Below are 24,460 nucleotides of genomic sequence, written 5' to 3'. Positions count from 1 at the left end.
CTTGCTTATACCCTCTTCCCAATCAGCTGGTTTCAGTGGGTGTTAGTATTTTTAGATACATCTTAGCTGTGTTTTCTGTCCTTCAATGACTCCTGTCTACCTTGGCACATGTGAAAATAAGGAAAGAAACATTTGATTCACAGCTATTTTCTTCTCTGTAGCTTTGAAAGAAATTACAATTAATGCTATTTAACATGACTCATCATGCTGAGGGAACAGCATTTCAGGACGCATCACAGATACTAGTAAAGACTGACAAGTTCCAGCTTACTGGAAGAAGGGGCTCAGAGCAATGCAGTAACTCAGAACCTCTCAGCAGAGAAGATACAAACCCAGCAGTTGGACTCTGAACTCCTTTCCTCTCTGGACAGTGGGACTGGCAGATTTGAAAGCTGATTATTACAGATTCAAATGCATTTTGGAATAAGGTGGCTTTTGCTAAAGTTCCATCCTCTGTAGCATTTCAGACTTAGTAGTGTCAAAGGCAACAAGAGCGTGAAGATACCCAAGGCAGGTAGTGTAGGTCTAGTGTGAGTTTCATTGGTTTAGTACTGCAGAATAATCATGTTTGGGTGCTTGAATGTAACATGAACAAAGCCAACCAGCTGAGCTGTTGATCTGCCCCTTCTCTCCACCTTTTCTTAGTGCCTGACAAGCTGGAATGTATAAAACTGCTCAGAAAAATTTGCAGAGAAAGAAGGGGCTGCAGCTCCTGTTTTTAGCTGGGGAGCTGAGCAGAGAAGCCACCCCCACAGTTACCCAGACTGACTGTGGAAAATACAAGACTTGATCCAGGTCCCAAATCTTTATTTATTCAGTTAAGTATTTATTCTGTTGAGGAAATGTAGAGGAAAGCTGTTCTAACAGGAGATAAAACTACAAATTCTTTTTTGCAAGCCCCATCTGACACCTGGCATTTATGTTTTTTCAGCAACTGTGTGTGAGGATCAAGAGAACAGAGTTTTTGAGAAAAGAGCTGAACTGAACCTACTTACAGGATCATGTCACAGAGTCATTAGATATTCCAGCAGATACCTTTGTTTTGTACCTGTTATTTAAATTATTTTCTTGCTTTGCTTGTGTTTTTGTTGTAGGTGCTGTCTTCAGGGCAGTGTTATTTGTCATAATGCTGTGATAGAGAAGGGTGCAGACATCAAGGACTGTTTGATTGGAAGTGATCAGAGGCTGGAAACCAAAGGTAAGTACAAAAGCTGTATTTACTGTGCATTTGTAATAATTTTCAGAACTTTGTCCTTGAGATTTTACTCCTGCTTCTTCATGAAGTGCTAGTAAACTGTGGCAGTTCTGCACTGGGGTGTCCTATAATATCAGGATTTGTTTTTCATGGAAAGTACAGCTTCTTGGCATAAGTTCAGGGGCTTGCTCCTCTGAAGTTGGCAGCAAAGTTCTGTTGTTCTTATAAAGAACAAGCTTGGGTGCTGAGACAGTCTTTTCCCAGAGACCACAATTAGATCAGCCTGAGGTTGTCCTCAGCAGAAGGAGCCATTATTTTGACTAGTAATCTTTGTCAGTGATAGGGGCAAAGCAGGCAAATTATTGATCACACAAACATTCTTCTCTGTACATGGTCCCAACCCACAGTGCCAGTATGCTCCCATTCACTTTGCTCCAAGCAAAAGCTCAAGGTGGAGCATCATTTTAGGAGCTGCTGTGCTCAATATGAAATGCAAGGGCAGCCACGTTCAGGTCTGCTTTACTGCCATGAAGTACTATTTTGGGGCTTCAGAAAGGATACAGCTACGTGGCTCTCATTTATACAGGGTTCAGCCAATCCAGTGGGAGTGCGCGTGGTGAGGGCTTGGTGGTAACCGCATGAGTGGAACTGTTGATTTCCTGCCCTAAGAGATAATGGGCAGGAAATGGCTGTTTCAGTGACTGCATCCCAAGCAGAGGCTTTTTAATGAATATTTATGGTTGGGGTTTGGCAGATCCCTGCTCCAGTGTGTGGACTGAGGACAAAAGTGAGTTCCTTTGCAGGCTCCATGTGAAGTTATTTAGTTAGATCAGGATTTATTTGCTTGCTTTGTCTTTGTGGGTAGATTCCCAAATCTAAGTGTCTTGATGCGGAGCAGGGTTTGAACGTAATGTAGTATAGCGTAACCTATTGTCAGCTTTGCATATGACAAATTTTCCTTAAATTGAAACTAAAAGTAAAAAGGACTCATGAAAACAAAGTATTGATCTTGCAGTAGCAAAACTGATGCTGTAGGTAATACAGCGAGATCACTGTGCTCTTGGTCTCTGTGTGACTGTGTCTACTCATAGCTTTGTCCATCACACCAGTCTGAATCGGTGTCCTTTGTGGGGTTCACTGCCCCCTGTCATAGAATCATTTAGGTTGAAAATGTCCTTTCATATCATCAAGTCCAACCATAAACCTGGCACTGCCAAGTCTACCATTAAACCATGTCCCTAAGTGCTGCATCTACACACATGCATGAATCACCAGGAGAGATGAACTGGGTCACGTTTGGTTGTTAACCTGCAGTGTGAACTATGAGGACACGGTGTAAGATTAGCTAATATTTTAGGAAATAGGAATATATTTGATTTCTTTAGTAGATGATACCAAACAGAAATATCACCCTTTGACCTTGATCAGAGATGCTTCGGAAGTATCTTCTAGGGTGCAGATCCTAGTCTGCATTGTAGTATGAAAACTGGTCTTTCTTCTTGATTGTCCTTGTCATCCTTGTCTCAGTATTTTTCAGGGTCTGAATATGTAACAGAGTAACAGAGCTGTATCATGGATCATTTGCCTGTTCTTGAGATTACACTGTTCCCCTCCCCAAAGTTTAAAACCACTTCTTGGGTTAGCTGGAGACTGGGGGCTCTCTAGTAAAACTGTTTAGAAATGTATAATTGACATTAGCAGGGACATATTCAAGTAGATTATAAATACACCATTATGCTGAACAAGAAAAAATAGTAAAGCCTCAGTTCATTTTTCTGCCTCAGTTTCCTAACCATTCTAGAATTTCTCTGGGCTGGGGGTCAGGTTTACCTTGGTGGTCTGGGATCTGTCTGTGAAGTTCATGACTTATTTCCTGCACCATGGAGTCTTTCCAGCCCAGCATGTCTCTTCTGACCTTGACTGGTCCCGTAGTAAACTGGGTCTTCTCTTTTTTGCTGTGAAAGCATGTCATGACTTCCTTTCCCCTGCCCAAGACTTCCTGTATCTTGTGCCAAGCTTTTGGTGTGGCCCTGTAAATCTGTTTCTATATTGCCCCTTCATCAAGACTTTGGCTGTGTTTTTCTGTTTGGTAACTTTTCCTTCTTCAAACCTGAGCTTCCATGGCTGGGTTATGAAAAAGCCTAATTCACTTGGGTAGGAGCCACCTTTTCTTGCAAGCTGATCACCCTTCAGCAGACATAAGCAGTAGCTGCTGGCTGCTGACCCTAGTCTGGGAGTTACACATTCCAGTTTCTGGGAGTAGAAACCTCCTCAGCAAAACTCCATACACCTTCCCAGAAACATGAAAAAAAAATAAAAATATAGCCATCCCTTATTCCAGAACATCAGCCAGGATTCATCAAAGGTAGAAATATCCCTGAATCATACTACACAGCCCCAAGCAGATCCCACAGTTGACTTTGCTGCAGAACTGGCTCTGTGCTCCCTGCTCTACCATATGAGTCCTGGCCACACTGCCCAGGCAACTTGGGGTACAAGAGCTCTTTGAGCCAGTGGTGCACTGACCTCCTTTCATAAAATGAATTCCAGTCCCATGCAAGGAGGATGGCAGGAGAACAGCTACCACAAATGATAGGCAAACGTAACTTAAACCAGCTCTCATCCTTCTCCTTCTGCAGAATAATATGGGTATATTTAGGGTGGTCCAAATGGTACAGCTGGGAGTAATGGGATTGAATTAAACACAATTTAGGTTGGCTATCTGGAGCATTTTCCTAACGATGTGGTCTTGTAGGCTGTGGGATAATCTCCCTGGGGACACGGTGGGAGACCTCATCACTTAATAATGGGCTTGGCAAATCTCTGAACACCTAAATAGAGGGAATACTCCAACACTGCTTACAGGGGTAGATCACAAGCAACCTGGTATTTTCAAACTAATTAAGAAAATTGGAGACACAGGAGTGCAGGTAACTGTCAGCAGTGTCATCCAATGCATTGACTTCAGCCCTGTTGGACCTGTCACAGAACTGGCCAGAGATGGTATTTTTAAATGTCTCTATTGAAGTCAAGGTATGGCACTTTATTTAACTTCTGGATTTCCAAGCCATGCCTCCTGAGAGCCCTACTATTCTCCTACTGCTTTTATTACCATGCCTTGGAAGCTTCCACTTTCCTTCCTCTTTGATACTTAAAGGAATTTGCTAGCAGAGGCTTAACAGATGGGCTTTGTGAAAGCTACCTCACCAGGTAGCAGTTTGAAAAACATGTTGGTACCTAAGAAAAAGGCAGTAATTTTTAGAGGAATAGGAAATGGCAGACAGCATTCTGAAAGAACATGATTGCACAGAGCATTCAATCACTATTTGAAGACAAGTCGTTAAGATTACACTGCCATCTTTTTGATAAACCTGGTTTTAAAGAGGAGCTCAAAAGCAGCATGTGCTCAGTGAAGTAGGACTAGAGAGAGGGAGCGCTGGTGATGGACCAGTCAAGGAGTCAGATGAGCCTGGAGTCACTGTAAGTACAGCTCCCAAAGGAGTATCTCGGCCCGATTTGGCTGGGAGGACGTTGAACATCTGGTAGTGGTTAGCCAGGAACAAGCATATATGGTAAAGCAGCCTAACTGTTCTTCAAGGTAAAGTGGCCTAACCTTTCTTCAAAGCAACACCAAGAACAGAGACAGTAAACACCCACACGAAGTATAAAGCTAGCAAAACTAGTATAAAATTCACTTTTCCTTTGCTTTCTTCTCTGTTGTCACTGGGGCAAGGATGTTTTGTTTGCATATTTATTTCCAGAATCAGACGTGGGGCTCCAACTAGATCTATGTCCTACCTGATCCTGACTCCTGCTTCACAGCTGTCCACTGACTGGCTCTGTCCTAGCACCAGGCTCATCCCAGTCCTAGCCTTCTCTTTGGTTTTTCTCCTAGTCTTTCTCCCAGAGAGACTTTTGTTTTTCTCTCTTACTCAGTTATTCCCAGACACCCACCTGACACTTCCTCTGGTCTGACCATAGCTGCTATTTCCAGTCCCCTTGCCTAACAGTCCCATGCTCCTTTTTTCATCTGGCACTCATTCCCTGACTGCTTTCAGTTGGATTGCATCCCTTTCTCTTATGCCTGGGCAGGCTCATAATGGGCACCTAAGGGGAGTGGTTCTGTGCAGAGTGCTCCACTGGTCCATACAGCTTGGAGGAAGCCCTGCCTGCCTGCTGCTCTTCTATGGTCAGGAGTGCTCACTGTAGTCTCTGGAGCTTTTAGCTGCCCTCCTGAGAACATGTGCAAACTTCAGATTCTTTTCAAAGGCTTACCACATAGCCAAAACTGTGTGGTTTCTCACAAGAAGAGAAAAAGGCACATATCCAGTAAGGACTGGCTCCCGTTTCCAATCATTTTCCAAGTCCTGTTCCAAGCTTGGAGTCCCAGGACTTCTCAATGAAACAGAATAAGATTGTTTTACTTTAATGAGGGCCAAAGAGCACATTTTTCTCTAATGTCATCCTCTGAAGGCAGGTACATTTTTATGAAACCTTCACATGTGAATAGGTTCCTGCTTGTGAGGAGGCTTCACATAAGCCAAGGTTTAACAGGATAGGGACAGAAATGAACCAAGAGGCTTTCTGATGCTCTCACTGCATTCAAGTAAGGGCGAGCATCTGCTCTTGCAAGATGCTGAGTACCTCCTGTTGCAGTCTTCAGGAACTGAAAACACTTAGCACGACACAGGGTTGGGATCAGAAAGCATGCTGCTGTGCAGATGGGAGTTATGAAAGCTCATGAAGAACAGACACAGACTAAACAGTGCACAAATGTATATTGTGCACAGGGGTGCAAAATGAGCTGGAGGTGATGTAGGAATGGTGTGAATTTATAGCAAAACTGAGAGATTGGTAAGATTTCTCACTAAAGCAGTTTAACTACTGAATGTCCATGACAAAGATATTGTTGGCAGTTAAAACAGGCATCTCTTAAATAGTTGACATTTTTGTTTCAGCGACTATGCTGTGACTATACTGCTAACTAATCCTAATAAGCCTCCTTTCCAAGATGTATAAAAATGGTTTATGAGTTCTGGCCTTAGCAGTGGCGTAAAACTTCCCTAGAATATCCATCCAGCGATGCTTTGTCCTCCCTTCTGCCGCTGGGGACTGTCACACTTGTGGATACTGTCATTCCTAGCCAGGGAAGTTGAGGCTTCCCAAGTTAGCCAGTTAAATGTACTGCCACATTCACAGCATGCTGATATTGAAGTCTACCCATAAGGCAGCAGTTCATAACCTTGTGGAAATATTTTTACATGCTCCATGCAGAGAAAATAACCACTTCTGCTCTACTAGAGCCCAGCCACATTAAAGAGCCAGGAAGAACACCCCAATGTATGCTGAGAAAGGAAAGAGCTTTTGTCCAGTGCTGCAGGCAAATATGGCACCTCTGCCATCATATCAGGAAGTTAAGATGTGGACAGTCAAACTGCTGTTTTGAGATCTCTGCTTGTATTTGCTGTGAGAGGGGGGATAGCCCATGGGAGCACACTGATGGATATAATCCAGTCCCTTCTCACCCACTTTGCTAGGACTCAGTCCCAGTAGGAAGACTTCCTCCCCAAGGAGCTTGCTATCTTAGGTGCATCCATAGCTCTGGGTCTCCTTTTCTCTTTACTAACTTTTCTTCTAAGACAGTGACTGATCACTTTCCCATACATCTCTCTCCTGTTCTTTCACTCCCCCAATCTATCTGTTCCAAGCCACAGTAAAGTCATCTCTCATTGGGCACTGAATCACTGTTACTTTACACTGTGAAGACACATCTATTCCCCAAAAGGGTTTGAGAGCAAAGGGATTCATTCTGGCTGAGCTATGAAAAAATCCTCAGCTGAACCATGAGGCCACCAGCACTGACAACTGGTGGTTGTTGGATGTAAGGCAGAAGTAAGATCTCTACTGCCTGCCTGTTCTGTGGGCTGGAACTGAGGCTCCAGCTATGGTCCAGAACTGATCTGCCTGAACCTACCACCAACCCCTGGGGTGAGCTGCACATCCCACCCTGGGAGCAGCTGGAACACTCATGGTGATCATTGCTGCTGGGGACCCATGGGCTCAACTGATGCCTGCACAGTGGGGCTGACCTGGCACTTAGGAGAAATTGTGAGACACACCTGGCCTTTGGGGCCACAGTGTGGTCGCCCTGGTCTCCAGTGATCATGTAAGTAAAGCTTGGCTGAGGAGAGAACAGGCCTTGACTGGAAAGTCCCACTGCTCTGTAAACACAAACAAATCAGCCCCCATCACCTGCTTCCCTTCTTTATCTGTACATGTAATTTAAAACACCCTCCAGCCTCCCAAAGTCAAGCTTCAGCTGCTTCCCATCCCCTTAAGCCCCTTTAGTTCCTCTCCCCCCCCCAACCTGGCTGCTTTTCCAGAGCCAACCATCACTGCAGAGACAAGTTGCTCTTCTCTCCCACTCTCTGATCCTTTCTGTCCTGGGTGAATGTGGTGGGAACCACCCACAGCGTGTTTTCGTGCATGCGTTTCTGCAGCCACCCCTCCCCCCGCCTAGTTTTTTAAGTTAAACTATCTCTTGCTTTAAAGAGAGCAAATACACAGCAGTGGCTTTCATCACTGCTGTATAATAGAGCAGTAATTCTGTGCCAGGGACTGTTTTCTATTTTATTTTAAAGGGTTTATAAAACAGTGTATGTAATTGAGTGAGTAAACTGAACGTTTTCTGGAGCCCCTGAGGGCTGAAACTTCGTGGTGGTCCTGGGCCTAGGCCCTAACCCTTTTTTTCCTCTCTTTTTTTTTTCCTCCCTTTCCCCTCCTTCCCCTCCTCCTTTACAACCCAGCGTTGCCACCAGCAGCAGCAGCAGCAATCTGTCTGGGGCTAATTGAGCAAACAACAAGGAGATGCTTTCACATGGCTTTTAAAGGAATGCTCCGGCATCCCCTTTCTGTGAGCGGCTTGGCAGGAACCTGCCAGGAAGGCTGGGGAGCGCTGGGTCCCCGGCCCCCAGCCTGCTGGTGGGGTTTGTGCTGGGCTGCGCAGTCATTTCCGCCCCTCTGTTTATTTGCATTACAATTTGTTTTTAGCCAAGCACCAAAAGCTGCTCTGCTCTCTAGCTCGCCTTGTGCGTATGTTTTTAAGGGGCTAGTGTACAGTATATGTAAACAAATGTCTTCCCAAGCAGGAATGCATATATAACGAGTGACAGGTTTTTGATTTACACTCCCTAAAGTCTCCGTGGACACTCGGTTCAAGCACCCAGGCTGACTTCAGGCTGGGCTGCGTCAGCAAGTTGAAGCAAAGTGCTAATCAGGAGGTTGAATGTGTTGATCAGCTCTGGATTTGCTTAGCACCAGATGCTCCCAATCTGAGAAGATCTAGTTGAACATGATTTAAGGTTGAAGAGTCCAACTCTTAAGGCTTTCTCAAAGTCCTTTCTCTAATCCGTCTTCTTTCTCTGTGGGCTGAATGCATCTGTAACCCTGCCAGTGTCAGATAAAAGGCAGCCTGGTAAGAAATCCCTAATGGGGAGCTGGGGAAGGAGAAAGGGAGCTGAACAGCAAAGCATGTGAGGTACTTCTCCCTCCTCCCCCAGAGTTTCAGGCAGAGTTTCTGCGGGAACTGAGCCTGCTGGTACCAGCCAGAGCCACTGGCAACTGGCAGCCACGTCTGATAATGAAACGCTATCCATAGCTCAGCTCTCTGGCACACACATTGGAGTCTGAATTCCCTTCGCTCCGCAAGAAGGGCTTTGGGAATGGAAGAGGGAAGCAGGGTGAATCCTTATCTGCCTATCACATCCCCTTGGGGTGCGGAATGGGGCTTTGTTTCTAGCAAAACCATTCCCTTTATCGCTTAAAAACCTTCTCGCAGATTTTAGACAGGCAGATTCATGTGTTTTCTTTAAGCCTTTATGAGAAGAAATCAGTTTGGTGATTTTGTATAAGTCTGAGGTAGCAGTGACATGCCGTGTGTGCCCACTTTGGGGAATCTGGGCTACAGGGATCAAGGAGGAGATGAAATAGGCACAGGGACGAGAGATCCAGGAATGCAGGCTCCAATTTCCCATGTGGCTTTGGCTGCCTGAGCTCGCTAACTCACTGCTGCCTTGGTTTCCCCATCTGTAAAACAGGAATGCTCTTACTCACCCATTCTCAAAAAAACATTTTTAACTCATCAGGTGTAAAATATAAGACACCATAAGGCTGCTGCAAGCATGTCAGTGCAAAATACAAATAGTTGGTATCACCTCTGCAGCAAGGTATGTGACAGGACTCATCCCAACTCTGCACATTTAGGATCATGGAGGATGCTGTCTGAAATGAAGCAAGAAGTTCCTTATTAAAATGTATTCCTACAGATAACCTATATATAGAACCATAAATTGACATGGCTCTCTATAAGCCTAGATGAAGGCATGTTTAATCTGCAGAGGTATAATGTAATTACTCTCACTGGATGGTAGCCAGGGTCTTATTCACATCATAGAAATCAACATGATAGGTAGTCTGCTTGGAGGAGGTTCAGGAATGGAGTCACAGGAGTTGCTACAGGGCCTGTTGAGATATATTGGGAAAGTTGTTTGGGGGTGAGGAATGTTACAGCAAGAAATGCTGCAGGTTGGTTTTGAGGTACCTTGGCAAGGCTGTGTGGGGTCTGGGACAGGAGGAGAGAGGCGCTGAAGGCTGGACTTGGGGCTATTGGCAAGAGCTGTGCTGGAGAAGTTGTGTGGTGATACCTACATCATGCTTGCACCTGGCACTTGTACAGTCAGCCCCTCATTTTCCTGAGCATTGCATCCACCTCTGCTCATCCTGCCCAAAGTGCTGGAGACTGAGCTCCAGGATGTTACTGTGAGGTTCCAGGACTAATTATCGGTTGATGATTAGTACCCTGAGCAAAGAGCTAAATGTCACAGTCTGATGCTGCAGATGAGAAGCAACCCCTTGGTCTCCTTATTTTAGCCTACCCAAAGAAGAGTCTCTGAAAGGAAGTGGTATGGCTCACATATTCTGTCCCTCAGGCTGAGAAGATTGCATATAATCCATATGACTGTGGGATTGAGGTTGTAGTGAGAAATTACCTTGCCACAGTGCAAAACTCCTTGAAGTTCATACAACAGAATTTTATCAAACCGTTACTGGAGCAATGGTTTGCATGGTACAAAGGTTGTGACTTGAATTTTAAACCAAGAGAAGCACCATGTTGGGGATTGCCAGGAATTTCTTCCTTTAGCCAAAGGTGGCATATTTGTTGTTTTGCAGCAGTCTTGCAAGATCCACTCCCCTACAGGGAGGAGTTTTAAGTGGGTAAATAAAACAGAATTCATCATTTCCATCATCCTTGGCTATCTACCCACACTGCTGTATAAGGTGTGGGAGACACCACAGCCTCCACTGGTGTATCCCAGCTCCTTACAGGCCTTAACACTTTATCCCAGGCTCCAGAGCCAATTGTTATTCCTAATTGCAGGAGGTAAGATAAAGAGCCTAGGGGCATGGGACACACCACCTGAGCTCCCCCTGAATAGGTGTCCAGCTCCTGGAGAGCAGTTTAGATTCACCACCTCCTCCACAGTACCCTGAGGACACCCACTTTGAGCACACCAGCTTTGTGTCATGCTCTGAGACAGAATGCTTGGTTTTTTTAGGCACTGGGCTTTCAGTTGCGTGTTTTTATTATTTTGGCTTTAGATCCTTTATTTGCAGTCCTTCCCTGACAAGCTGCTTTTGCATTTTAAAGGGAAGGCTCTTTCAGTACAGTGCATTAACAGTGCTGGGGCAGGGACTGGCACATTAATGTGTCCAGTGGGGCTGTGCAAAGCTCCTGGGAACAGGCAAAGGAGTGACCTTGCAGAAATTGCCCCTCCAACAAATTTGCTCCACAGGAGGGTCAGGTTTAAATTAAAAATAAAAAAAAAAAATCTCTTGTTTTTAAGCTGTCAGGACTGAGTTGAGATTGTTGAGAGGATCTCACGCTGCCTCAGTGATGGACCCCTGGTGCTCCAAGCAGTTTGGGGCAGACAGTGCTCGTTAGGGCCAGGGTGGATTACTGATCTTTAATTTTATGTCTGATCTCCATGTTGGATGCTGATGTTTCCTTGCCTTGACCTAGGTGTACACCTGTCAGTAGCAGCTGTGACTTCCGTAGGGCCTCTCTTGTTTATTAGTGACACATACATGTGAAAACTCTCATTAGAGAAATCTCCTGATGTTTAGTCAGTTGTTTAGGCTTTCACCATGTGTGTGGGATACTGTCGGAGAGACGCTGGAGTCCAGCAAATCTCTGAGTTCCCCAGAATCTGCTTTTCTCATTTGTTTTAAAGTTGCAGGCTTGAAAAACGCAAGGTCTGAAGCTCTTCTGCAAAACTCAATTGCTCTTCTTTTTCTCCCTCTCTCTTTTCAGCCAAACATGTTAATGAAGTCATTGTGGGCACCGAACAGCTGATGGAGATATAACCCAAGTAGCTTTTAAAGATGATTTTATGGAAGCCAGCAGCAGAACCAGATGTTCAAGCATCGTAAGATCATCCGTACAGATCAGTACTGGCATGGTTTACCCTGTCATTGCTCCTTTCCTGTTCAGCTTTATATTTATGTCTTAATAAAGAAGTATTTGCAGAGCGGAGTGTCCGTCAGCCCCTCCCCCCTCATTGGGATGCGCGCGGGTTTGTGCCGGGTTATATCGGTTCCTGCGCGCCCGGCCAACGCACTGTACTTTTCCAGCAGAAGGGAGAGCGGGGACCACACAGACTGTGCCCACTCCAAAGAATGACTTAGCCGCCCTCCCTGTGGTGTAAACCACGTCCCTGGAGTCCTGCACCACCGTTCCTGAGCCTGGGAGAAACTGCTCGGGATGCTGCTTGTGCATCTCATCAACACAGCAGGCGGACAGCGAGAACAGCGGCGGTGCCGGCTGCGCTTTGCAGCCCGGCAGCTTCGCCAGCCTCCTCCTCCTTACTGTCTCTCATGATGCTGCCCCACAGCACAGAAATGTTTAATCTGTGCCTCTTCTCCTCTCTAATGCAGTCAAAGGGTTTGGCACCCATTTCCATCAGGGCTGAGTTTGGTTTGATACTTTGAAATCCTTCCAAAGAGCAAGTATGTGAGGGCTGGTGGAGCATGAAGGGGGCATGAGGTGTAAACAGTGGGTACTCCCTGCCTTATTTTTGTGGTTCTTCCTGTCAGTCCACTGTTCCTAATGCCAGACAAGAGGTCTCTCCCCACACTTGGATGATCCGTGGATGACTGTACCTATGTTTCTGAGATGAGTTGCTCGTGCTAATGTGAAATGCACAGCCTTGTGGTCAGGGCCTGTGCCAGGATTGTAAAGCACCTGGATTGGATTGAAACACAAGCCGTTCTTTAATGTTTATAAATTGGACACAAGTTCCTACCTAAAAGCTGTTTATTAGAATGTAGTAGGATTGAACGGGGCATTTATCTGCCCCTGGCAGTTTGACATCCAGAGGTGCTTACAGCAACTGGCAGGGATGGTATTTCATTAACTGAAGTGATAAATGTGTGCTTCATGGGCATCCGTGACCCCTGAGGAGAGTTACCATTTCCTAGTTAATTTGACAGGAGAGAGATTATAATCCAGACATTCCCTGAGTTTCATAAACAAAATCCTTCCTCTAAAGGACCAGATTGGAATGGAAACTATGGGTAAGGATGAGCTTCAAGGCCTGTGACAAGCTGCAGAGAAGAAATGCACTGCAGTTCAGCTCCAGCTTTGTGCTGGAGGTTTTGTCTCACGTATGTGCGCAAACATGTTCCGAAGATATAGAGCCTTTTTCATCCAAGGATCGCAGAGGCTTTACAAAGGTTAATTAAAGAGAGTTCTTGTCTCTGTGTGCGGCAAGGGAGAGAGGCTCCATTTTGGGTGTGTAGAAACAGAAGAAGAGTGGAGTGTAATTACCTGGCTTTGCATTTTACCAGAAGGCTGGCAAAGCCATGAGAGGTTTGTAGGGACTTTGACTCACAGTTCTTTTGCTGAAACACAAAGCCTTCTCCCCCTGGTTTTTAGGATACATCTTAACTTCTTAAAAGACTACATTGCCTTGTTTAGCAGCCACAGCTTTACCTCCTTGTGCCTTAATTATATGTTGAAGTCTGAGTCCTTTTGTTTAGCTAATTTAAGAAGAGGGTGGGGGGCTTTTTATTGTGTCGGTTAGAATTTAGCATTAATTTAGTGTTCTCTGACACTTGAAAATCTGGCTGGGATTTGAGGCATTTTCTTTTCCTTTTCGCCTTTTACGACCTGCAGGTGTTTGGTGTGAGATAAAAGTAGATCCCAAAGTGAGATTTCACAGCACAAATTATCAAAGTGAAGATTCACTCTTGATGTAGTCTACGTGTGTGGCAGTAATTATGAAAAATAGTTTGGGATAATAGGGCCTTCAGGAATCCCAAGGCAGGCACTGGGAGGTTAACCCTTCCTCATCTAACCTGGTCTCCATGCTGCTGTCATCACCAGGTGAGCATGTGATGGGTTGGGTCAGGCAACTTCACAAACCTAGTGATGTTACAGTTATTGAGAAAACTGGGGAGGTGACTGAGGGCATGAAGTTCTGGTGCCAGGTAGTTTTGGATGTGACTGTTTGGTCCCAGGTCACAGAGACATTCTGGAAGGTGTTACTGGTAAAATCTGCTCACCAACTTTGAGGAATGGAGCACCTCTGAGAAACAAATAAGCTGCTCCGTCACACCCAGCCAGCTGAGCATTACAGCTTGTGCCCACCACGGTGTTAACTGGCATCGAAGTGGTGCTATATAGGCAGCATTTCTCTGAAGGAGATGAAAGTTCTCCAGCTCTGTAGGTGCCGGCTCATTCTGGACAGACTTGTCCTGAACACTTCGTTGGCAGATGTAACGCCAGGGTTGCTGTGAAGAGGCTCTTGCAGTGGTTTGTCACATGCTGGATCTACATGGGGTAAAGCAGAGGTTTGCCGTGATGGCCAGCAGGACCGCTGGCTTGTGGTTTTTCCTCTGTGGTGTTTTGCCAGCTGCTCCCAAAAGGCTTTTCCTGTGACCAGGGCAGCAGGGTTGGTGTGGGTGCAGAACAGCGTGCATGCACGCCTGGCCACACTTCTTCCTGTGAGTCTTTCCCCCCTGGCACACCATGACAGGGGCACCTGAAGCTCTGCCCCCTCACTCTGGCTCTGCAGCCAAGTACTTGCCAGGATTTTTGCAGCCAACCCCATTTTTAAGACATTTGTTGGGCAGCTGAAGACACCCAGAGCCGTGTCTCAACTCCCTAGCACTCTGTGTTTGCTTTTGTAGGTGGCTATTGAGATCTCTCAGAAAGCAGCAGCTCATCTGATCCCTTCTGCAGTCAAACCAAAGCGGATGGCTCCCATCTTCCTGGCAGCCCTGGAAGAGAGCCACATGAGGTGAAGACAAACAGCCAGCCATTCCCAGGGACTGTGGGCTTCCAACCCCCATGGTGTTCAAATGGAGACAAAAATTTTGCACCCAGCTCTGATCTTGCTTTTAGGACAATTTTTATCTTGCTTTTAGGACAATTTTTTGGGCACAAAGGCGAGAGCAGAGCCTGAGCAGTCATATGGTACACAGGTACACATATGTCATATGTACTCAGGTACACAGGTCTGGCTCCCCCAGTCACCTATCCAGCTGACACTGTGTGTGCAGCCCTACCAGTGGGACTCTCCTGAACCTCTCTGTGTTGGGATCAGAAGGACTTGACAATCTTTTATTGCCTTCAGTCTCCAAGGCTGATTGTGCACAGCCATGCTCCTGCTGGCTTCCTTGCTGGTTTCTGCACCCCACTGTCCTTACTCTGGCTGCCTGGGAAGAGTGCTTTTCACCATGCCCCTGCCCACCCTTTGGACTTTGCTGGTCCAGAGATGAGAATTTTCCTAATAAAACCCCACAGGTCTGGGGAACACCATTGTTTTCCTGATGTGCCTTACTGCCTTCACGCTGGCCCAAGTCCCCAGTGAGGGCCAGTAATGGCTGCTGTGGTCCCTGCCCAATGTCTTGTGAGGGGCAGAGTGAGATCAAGCCCCACGTGGGGCTCGCAGAGGAGCCGCCTGTGCCGGCAGCAGTGGTGTGACAGACGCACGTCGCACAGTGTGTGGTGTAATCCAGCCCCAGGACACCGCAGTGCTGCCCTCCCGTCACACACAGCCACTCCTGTGGCCTTTGGTTATCTGTTTTAAAGGATTGATTCTTGCAGCGGGCGGGCGGGGCTGGGGCCTTCGGCATTGCAGGCTGCCCACTGTGCCCCGACCCAGCCCGTCCCATCCATGGGGGAGCGCAGAGCACCGGGCCCTTCTCACTGGGCCACCTGCAGAGTTAATTTGGGGATGTGGAGATTCCCTCACAAGCAGCCAGCACCCCCACCCCACCCCAGCAGCCTGCCCACCGAGGCTCGCTCCCTCTCAGCCAGGAGACTGATTCTGGATCCTGTCGGTTTGCACTCCATCTCCCAGGAGCCAAGGTCCACAGCCGCGCCTGTGCCTCCCAGACGGGCCGGCAGACGGGAACTTCCTTCCAGGTCCTATAGACAGACATTTTATATACGTTAAAATACGTGTGTATATAAATATGGAAAGCAAGAGCTTGGGAGAGCTGGAGTCTAAATAAACTTGTATGTTTTAGGCTTTTAAAATGCTAATGCTGAATTTCAGGGGATGGGGGACGGCAAGGGGATTGTTGGACTGAGGACCAAGACAGCTGATGAGCTTGGATCAGTGCCTTTACAATTCAAGGAAAAATGGGATAGTTTGGGAAGGGAAAAGGGATTTTCTTGTTTTTGTTTTTAGTAGAAAATAAAAGAAGCTGCCTTCTTATTTGCCTCCCTCCCCCAGCGCCGGAGCAGCGAGCGACTGGTGTTGTATGCATAAGCTATTCCTTTGTGCAACATCTAAATGGTTAATTGTGTTTGAGGAAGATGTACGGGCGAATGGAGGGACCACCCAGCAAGAGACAGACAAGAAAGAGCGATCTCTGAAATGTTTAACCAGAGAGAGAGCAAAGTTGTTTAAAAATATTTAATTTACAACATTCCACACTGCTGATTATAAATCGGCCGTCCAAAAACACTGCTGTGTGCGGGGAGGGATCCAGGCAGCATGAAACAAATTCTTGTGATTGTTTTTCCTATCTTCCTCCCTCCTTTCCTTGGGGAGTTTAACCCTGTGGCAGGATGCAGGTTGCCCCAGGCAGGGAAGGCAGCACCGTTCCCCAGGACTGTGGTCTCCGGTGCGAACACCTGCGCCTGGGGCCAGGATGCAGCCGCCTGCTGGCGCGGGGAGAATTGGAGAGGATGGTGAGGAGCAACCAACCGGCAGCATTGGCAGCGGTGACGGGTGTGATGGTCAGTGGACAGCCTTGCAGCCCCTTCCCTCTGATCTCCACCCCAGCACCAGGGTTCCCCAAAGCATCCAGCTGTGTTCCCAGACAAGGAAAACCATGAATCACCTGTTGACAGGTTCAGAGACTTGAGGAAGCAAATCTGGCCAGTCTGTGCCACCCATGAGAGGTTGCTCACCATGGTGATGATGGTGTCTGCTCTTTGGGTTGGCAACTCAGCCGTGTCACCCAGCCATTCCCAGCAGCACCAGGAAGGACCCAGGCCCTCACGGGGTCATTGAGCAACAGCAACGTCTTCCCCTGCTTGGGCCTTTCTGCAAAGGGGGTGGTTGGTGCCGGATGCCGGGAAGAAGGGATTTGGCCGTGCTCTGCTTGCAGCCACTGCTGATCCACAGCTGGCTTTGATGCACCCCGCCCCCCCCAGCCATGCTCCCTCCATGCAAGGGGCTGGGACTGCTCTGTGAGGAGTCCAGTCTGCTCTGGATGGTGGCCAGACCATCCGCCCCATCACCTGGAGATCACTCCTCAATTCTCTCACATGATGTCCTTTCCAGTCTTCATATCCCTTATTCTTCCTGTAGCAAGGGACTTCTGTGACAGGAGGCTCCTGGGAATGTCCCTGGGAGACCAGGTGGGTGAAGGATGCACATGGAATAAGGGGTCTGCCCCTTATTCCTCAGGCCTGTCATTGTCCACCCTCATGGATGTCACCTGTGGGGTAGGAGCCACCGTGCCTGGAGGGTGCTGGGGAAGGGAGGAGAGGCACAGCCCCTGGCTGGTGACCCCACTCCACAGAAAGGATCTGAATGGAGCTGAGGGATGGGAAGCATGCAAGAGAAACCAGGATCCAAAATCAGTGTCTGCTCTCACTGTAGATCCCTCCTTGGAGAGCAAAAGCCAGGGTGCTTTCACATGCCTGTTGCCCCAGAATCCCTGGCCATGAAGCTTAGGAGCCCAGTAAGCGGGGAGGGCAGGGGTCTCGCCTGTTCCTGGTGTTCTGGCAAGAAGGGGGAGCACGGGGAGAACTGCAGGGCACTTTGCCGGGGATTGCCACACATTTCCTAACCCCTCATCAGCCAGGAAGCCTCGCTGGCCACCTGGACACTTCCTCGCGTGCAGCGAGGGCCTGTGACAGCCCGAGGAGCCGGGGTGGGTTTGGCTGCTTGCCCCGGTGGCGAGCTCGGCTCTCAGTGGCTGCACCGCTCCGGGCCCTGCCAGCCCCAGCCGGTGCCGGGAGCGAGAGCAGAGACAAAAGAGCTTGTGTCCGCCTGCCAGCAGCCGGCCCCGCCGAGCGGCCGCCCGCCCAATTAAACCGTGCCCGCTTCCCATGCGGCAGGGGCGCCCGGCGGGCTCGCTGGCCCCCTCCCACCACCCACCGGCCCCAGGGGACCACCACCCTGTGGGGCCTCCCCTGCCTCCCTGCAGGCGCCAGCGCTTCCGCAGCCCTTGTCCAGCACGAATACGCTCCCTTGGTCCCCCAGCGAGGACACCTCCACGGGCTCGTGCTGGGGATGGCTCGCCCCAGCCCCAAACATCTCCTGATCCCCCAGCTTTTCTCGCACCCGCCAGCGCAAGCAATGGAGTACTGAGCATCCCTCCCTACTCCTGCTGGCCCCAAGGGCTGGATCAGGATGAGACCTGGCAGCAGCAAGCTCTACCGCGGCGGGAGCATCCCCGCACCCCCTCCCGACCCACGGGGCCGGTGTCACATCCACTTAGTTGGGCTCCGAAAATCCCTTGCCCTGACACCTTGTTAAATACCCACCAGGGGTCACAGTTCCTGGGATTCTTTTTCCTGCTTTTCCTTTACCCCGCTGAGGCGTTTCGGTTGGCAGGAGCTCTCCCCCCGCTATTAGGTATCTTTCGGGGAACAAGAAACCTAGATCACTTACAAATTAATTTGGAGTTAAACCTACAGAAAATGAGAAACATGCTGCTTTGCAGGAGAGAGTGCTTGGCCAGCGATCAAGAAAAATACATCCAAACCGCCCGATGCGGCGGCTCGGCCGCGGCCGGGGATGGGGGCTGCGCGCTCAAGGTAGCCGGCAGCTGTATTCGGGTGCACCTGAATGGAGCTGAGGCCTTTCCTCCCAGTTAAAAGGGAGAAAAGGGGAGTAGCAACTTCCCAGCATGCGGGGGAACGTGGGGTAGGCTGGCATGGGGTGAAGCACTGCAGCACGGGGGGTCTGCCTGCTCCAGCACCTTTGCCAGCGGGATGAGGACCAGCCACCCCATGGTACAGGACACCTTTGCACCAGCGTTTCCCCATCGCTGCACCCCTGGGGCCACAGCAGCTTGTGCCAGGGCTGGTTCCCGAGAAGGGGTGGGATGCCGTGTCCCCTCATCCCACGGCGCCTTGTGTCAGCCCTCTGGCCAGCGCGGTGCCGTTGGACAAGGGAATGCGGAGCGATGCAAAGGATCCTGAGCCCTTTGGCAGGCGGGTGGGAGCAGCCCCCTGTGCCAGGCACTCCCGGAGGGTCACGGGTGCGCGTTTGGCCGCCACCGCGCATTGTGTCTGCTGCGCCAGCGGCTGTGCCGGGAGGGGGCCATGCGGGGGAGGCCGGGGCGGCGGAAGAGCAGTGATAAGATAAAAGGTCTGCTTTCCCATGCCGAGGAGCCGGGGTGGGGGGGGCGGGGGGGAACGCGGGGCGAGCGGCGAGGCCACCCAGGTTTCAAGCACTCGGCCTCGGCGCCTGACCCCAGCACATTCAGAGAGCACTTCCTAAATTTGTCTCCTGTGTTCCTGACTCACAAGCAATTTCCTCACCCATAAAACGGCGTCGGCATGAAAGGACTGGCCGGGACACCAATTACTTGTCACCGTTTTACCACCCCGCTGCTCACCAGTTTGCAGCCCCCGGCAGTGCCTGGCCAAGATCTGCCCCCTCCTCACGGAGCCCCTCTGCCCAGGGGGACATGGCAGCCGGGGTCCCCTGTGCCGGAAGGTACAGCGCAGCAGGGGGATCCCCAATGCCCGGCACCTGACAATGCCCTCAGGCAGAACCATGCAGTGTCCAATGCTCCTGGGCATCCTGAAGGAATCACCCAGCCCAGCCTGCAATCAGGGGGACATCAACCATCCCCAGGTGTCATCACTGTCTACCCTGTGCTGGTGTCATCCCTGTGCTGGCATTAGTATTAAAGATGCTTCTATGTGTCTGCATAGGAGGAAGCAAGGCTCCATCATCACAATTTTGGTGGCACCATGCTCTGTGCTGGGCACAGCCGATGGCCCTAACACAAAGCCCATGAATCCGCGCTGGCACAGGGCATTGCCACTGGGATGTCTCTGTGCCCTACCTTGTCCCTGCTCCCTGTGCCTCTGTGCCACCTCATCTGTCTGTCCCTGGACCCCAGTGCCATACCCAGTGCTGTCACATCCCTAGCTGCTCCCACGCTCAGGGGGCATGGAGGGGGACAGAGTGGTGCAGAAGGGCACAGAGTTGTGGAGGTCTGAGCACAAGAGAAGCACCCTCGGAAGGGTCTGAGCACAGCCAGGACTCCTGGGGAGCCCTCATCTGTCTCCTGGGAGTGGAGAGATGCTGTGCAGCTGCGCCTGCAGTCTGACCTTCCACGGCAGCAGTTACCCACTGTACCCGCAGAAAATCGCTCCAGCTCCGTGCCGGCATAGGGCGAGGTTTGCCCAGGGCCTGGCGAGCGCCACCGCGGCTGCTAAACGGGTTTTATGGTGGGATTTAGGGACTTTTCTGCTGGGTAATTGATTTGCCCAGGCAGTAAAAGATCAAGGCAGGGGCTCAGACGATGGCTCCACCGAGCAGGCCAGGGCACGGGTGGCTCAGGGCACGGCTGGGGCAGGCGATCCCCAATGCCGCGATGCACAGTGTGGGGTGCCATGGCCCCACAGCGGTGGCGCGGGTGCTACGGTTCCGTCCAGGATTTCCCTTGCAGCACATCCCCACTCCTGCATCCTCGCATCCCCCTCCCCAACCCCACCACAAAACAGCCCCCAAAGGAGACAAAAGGGGCTGTTTGGGGACCTGCCACCTGCTAGTCCCCATCCTACAATACCGCAGTAAAGAGGCACCAAACAAAGGCCTTAAAATCCTAAAGGGGCCCATTCATTAGGGTGACAAAGGGGGAAAGAACTACATTATCATAATTAATCCCGGTGCTGGCGGTGGGTGGCAGGGCTCTCTGTCTTCCAAGGTGGTGTGGGGACGGCCGGTGTCACCACGTCCACACACTATTGTGCGCCGTGGCCTTGCGGGGCTTAGGCGGGTTTTAAGCTCTGTAAACACCACAGGACCCCCGCCACGGCTACCAGGGATGCCGTCCTTCCCCCCAGCCCCGGCTGTTTGTCTTCTTGCTGCAGACCCCCCCAAAATCCCAGGGCTGGGATGGGTCCACTATGTCCCTGCGGTGCACCTGCTCCCAAGACCACTGGGGAGTGGGGTAGAGTTTGGAGCCCCAGGTCCTGCTGGTGGTGCTGGGATGGGGGCTTGCTGTCTGTATTCCATGTAGTATTTCCCTTGGAGAGTTACTCCAGGTGTGATGTGCCAGGAACCGCTGAGGCTTTCCCTGGCCTCGGAGATAGGGCTTTAGCCCTTCCCTGCTATCTTATCCTCAGTCTGATGGGATGAGGTAGACTCTGACCCGTGGATCAGCTGTTGGTTGTTCCCTGCTGCTTGGGAAGCACAGGGAAACTGAGGCACGGTGTGGCATGGGGGTTTTAATGGATATTAACACCCTATCTCAAATCCCCTCTGGTGGATTCTGCCTCCCTTCTCCATCCTTTGCGACACATCATCCCTTGGGACACGCACAGTACTGGCTGAGGAAGCAATGGGGCCGGGGACACACTGACACTCCCTGTCCATCTCTGGGGCCTTCCCTGCACCCCCAGCTCTCTGTCCACCTCGACGGGGTCCCAGTGCTGGGTGCTGTGCAGCCCTGGGGTTCCTGAGAGCCTGCGCCTGGCTCCGGGCCGTGGCCAGCGGGCTGTGCCGGTGGTTGGGAGAGCACCATCTGGTTTCCAACTAACTAACGCCCGGCGCTGGCTCCCGGCAGAGTTGCTGCTGCGGCTGCGGCTGTTTACAGCGTGCTGAGGCTCTGGCATGTCCCTGTCATGCTTCTCCCCCCGGCCATGGGGCTCCGGGGCTGCATGGTGGCCATGCAAAGCTTAGATCCACGCCCCAGCCTCTGCCCAGTCTCTGCTTGCCCTGAGGATGCTGCTGCCCGCCGAGGCTGTTGTCCTGGGCTGCCCTTCCTGAGGAGTGCTCGCTGTGGCGGGGCTCCTGCCACGGGGATTTTCACATCTCCTTTGCTCAATGGGGTGGGACACACACTTTGGGGACCGGGTAGACTCCCCGGACGCTCCGTCCTCTCTGTGGGTACTCTGTGGGTGCGGTGCCCTGCGCTTCCCAGTTCCCACCGCATCCTGCCAGCTCACCCCGGCACCTCCCTGCGGCGGGGCCGAGGGGCGAGGGTGGGCAGAGCCCCGGGTGGCCCCGGTGCGGGGCTCCCGCAGCCACCAGTGCCACAGAGACACTGCGCAGGGTGGGGGCTGCGCGGAGCCATTTGCCTTTAATTGAATTTATTTGTTACAACCCCAAACAATGTAAAGCAGGCTTCTCCCAGGCTCCAGCTGCCTGCCTGCCCATTAAAATACCATCTAGAACAGCAAATTCCCCCCTCCCGCCTTGATATAAAACAGCCGGTCAGCAAGAAGCGGCAGGAGAAGTCTCCCTGCGTGCGAGCCGAGCCCCTGCTCCCCATCCTGCTCCCCCAAGGCTGGTGGCCTGCAGGGCTCCCAGTCCCCTTTCGGGTGGCTCAGGGAGAAGTAAGTGCCCTGCAGGGAGACTCAAAGCTCATCTCTGTGGCGTCAGGGCAGGGCAGGCTGAGCCCACTCCTGCCCACAGGCGTTTTCCAGTTGGGTTTTCGATCCTCATCGGCGTGGCCGGATCTGGCCCTGTCACTGTTATTGTCATTCCCGCTGCAAATCTCGGGATCCCCAAACCAGCCGCCCTTCTGACAAGCCCTATGGCCTCTTGCTTGGGGCGCAAGTCACCACGCTGTGATGGTGCTGCCAGGGCACACAGGTCCTGGGGACAGCAGGTCCCTGGGGACCACAGTGACAGTGGGTGGGCAGTGGAACAGGGGTGCATGGTGTGGAGCAGGCGGGGGTGCCAGGGGTGATCCTGTCCTGCATGGTGCTCCTGTGGCACAGCACCCTGGTGCCAGCATTGTGAGCCAGGATGGAGTCATGGAAGTCATGTAACACTGGGTGCCCATGTCCTGGGGAAACCCTCGATATCCTGGGGTGGGGCAGAGCCAGCTCATCCTCAGGCCCTGGCAGGCACTGAGCGGGTGTCCATGGGCCATTCCATGACTTTTCTGAGGACATTGATGACATTTCCCAAGGTGCAGGGCAGGCCTGGGAGAGTCCCAGGTGGAAACCAGTGGTGACAGACTGTGAGCTGATGGAGAACATGGCATGGGGCAACCAGCCATGCTGGAAAGGAGGACGACAACTTACTTTTTAAATATTAAGTTGATAAAAAGCTGCAGCTGCCCAGTGGTAGTGTGGGTCCACTGGGAAAGGGAATGGTGGAGCTGTTAATAGCAATCAGGCAGCAGAAGTGCTGAATAGCCGTTTCCCTTCTGTATTTGGGGACACGCCAGATGCTACAGGCCTATCGCTGGACGAGGGAGAAACCCTTTACGTGCCGCTAAGGCCCGCGAGAGCTCAGCAGCATCAGGCTGGGCTGGTGGGGGCCGTGACTGGAGGGCACAGAGAAACTGCCCCAGTTTATTTATTGGGATGTCCCCGATTTTTGGTCAGGAAAACACTAGGTTGAGCATTGCCAGCATTGCTCCAAAGGAATGATGGGGGTATTGCACATCGGTTGGGTGCTGCTCCATGTTGGTTTACTGACTTCCCTGGGTGCCCTCACCAGCTCCTTGGGGCAGCTTTCCCAGTGGGAGCAGCACCAAGTCTATCCCATAAAGAACTGAGAAGGGAGTGAAATGAGCAAAGAAACAATCCTAACCACCCCACAAATTACGGGTGCCATTTATCTCTGGCCCTTTTGTACTTCCTGTGCCCCATGGATGGGGTTTTTGTGCCCCCTGCCTCCAGCTCTGGGGTATTTGGCTTGGCTCCCCTAGGCAGGGGACAGGGCAGTGCTTGTGGGTACACCCAAAGAGTGGAGTGTCTTCCTGCCCCCATTATGGCCTGGAGGGATACCTGGTCCTTGGGGAGGGCAGCTGGTACTGGGGGTGGATGGACACCCTGCTTTAGTGAGGAGGGGTGAATTTTCTTGGGAAAAGGTATTAATTGGGATGCCTGGTCCTTTGGGGGAGAGGACACCTTGAGGAAGAGATCCCATCCCTTGGGATGGCTGTTAGAGAGATGCACAGACTCTGGGAGAGCACTGCCGACCCCTTGATATAGCTATAAGGGATATTGATATGGCCACAGTGGGATATCCAGCCTTTTAGGAAGGCTGCCTATCTCTTGGGATATAGCTGTGGGAAGATGCCTGGCCCTGGAGGGGATACCTGGTCCTTGGGGTGGCTCTGGGGGGAGGAGGGGGGGTGGGGTGGTCTGCCCAGCACTGGGAGGAGGGAGCATATGGGGGAATGCCTGGACCAAGGAGGGTGGTTGGGGTGGCGGGGGGGGTCCCGTCCTCAAGGAGAGGCTGTGTGCACAACACCCTGCCCTTGGGACACCCTTAGGAGGGATGCCCATCCCGCAGGGCATCTCCAGGGGGCTGCCTACGCTTTGCGGGGTAGCTGCGGAAGAAGGATGTAGGGAACGCTTTACTTCACCGGGTGCCCATCCTCGGGTGGACAGCTGTGGCGGAGGGGGTGAGGGGGCCGCGTACCCACCCTCGGGGACGCTTACAGGGGGGATGCCCATCCTCGGGGCTATCTGTGGGGAGCTGCGGGTGCCGGAGGTGTGGGGCAGCCCCGGGCGCGGGCCGTGCCGGTGCCGCG

At 51.2% G+C, this 24,460-nt stretch overlaps 1 protein-coding gene across 3 annotated transcripts in view; it reads left to right on the top strand.

Moving 5' to 3' along the window:
- Nucleotides 1–11,782, top strand: part of EIF2B3 (eukaryotic translation initiation factor 2B subunit gamma) — a 99,323-nt gene extending 87,541 nt beyond the window's left edge. For all 3 annotated transcript variants that reach the window (XM_015636613.3, XM_033516361.1, XM_033516362.1), the window contains exons 10-11: nucleotides 1,095–1,198; nucleotides 11,565–11,782. In XM_015636613.3, the coding sequence (XP_015492099.1) occupies nucleotides 1,095–1,198; nucleotides 11,565–11,617 (157 nt within the window). In that variant the 3' untranslated portion in view covers nucleotides 11,618–11,782. The remainder of the gene's footprint in view (nucleotides 1–1,094; nucleotides 1,199–11,564) is intronic.
- Nucleotides 11,783–24,460: the final 12,678 nt, after the last annotated feature.

Source organism: Parus major, chromosome 8 (genome assembly GCF_001522545.3).
Source record: "Parus major isolate Abel chromosome 8, Parus_major1.1, whole genome shotgun sequence".
Classification (NCBI taxonomy): domain Eukaryota; kingdom Metazoa; phylum Chordata; class Aves; order Passeriformes; family Paridae; genus Parus; species Parus major.
This window is presented reverse-complemented; position numbering and strand designations above follow the sequence as displayed.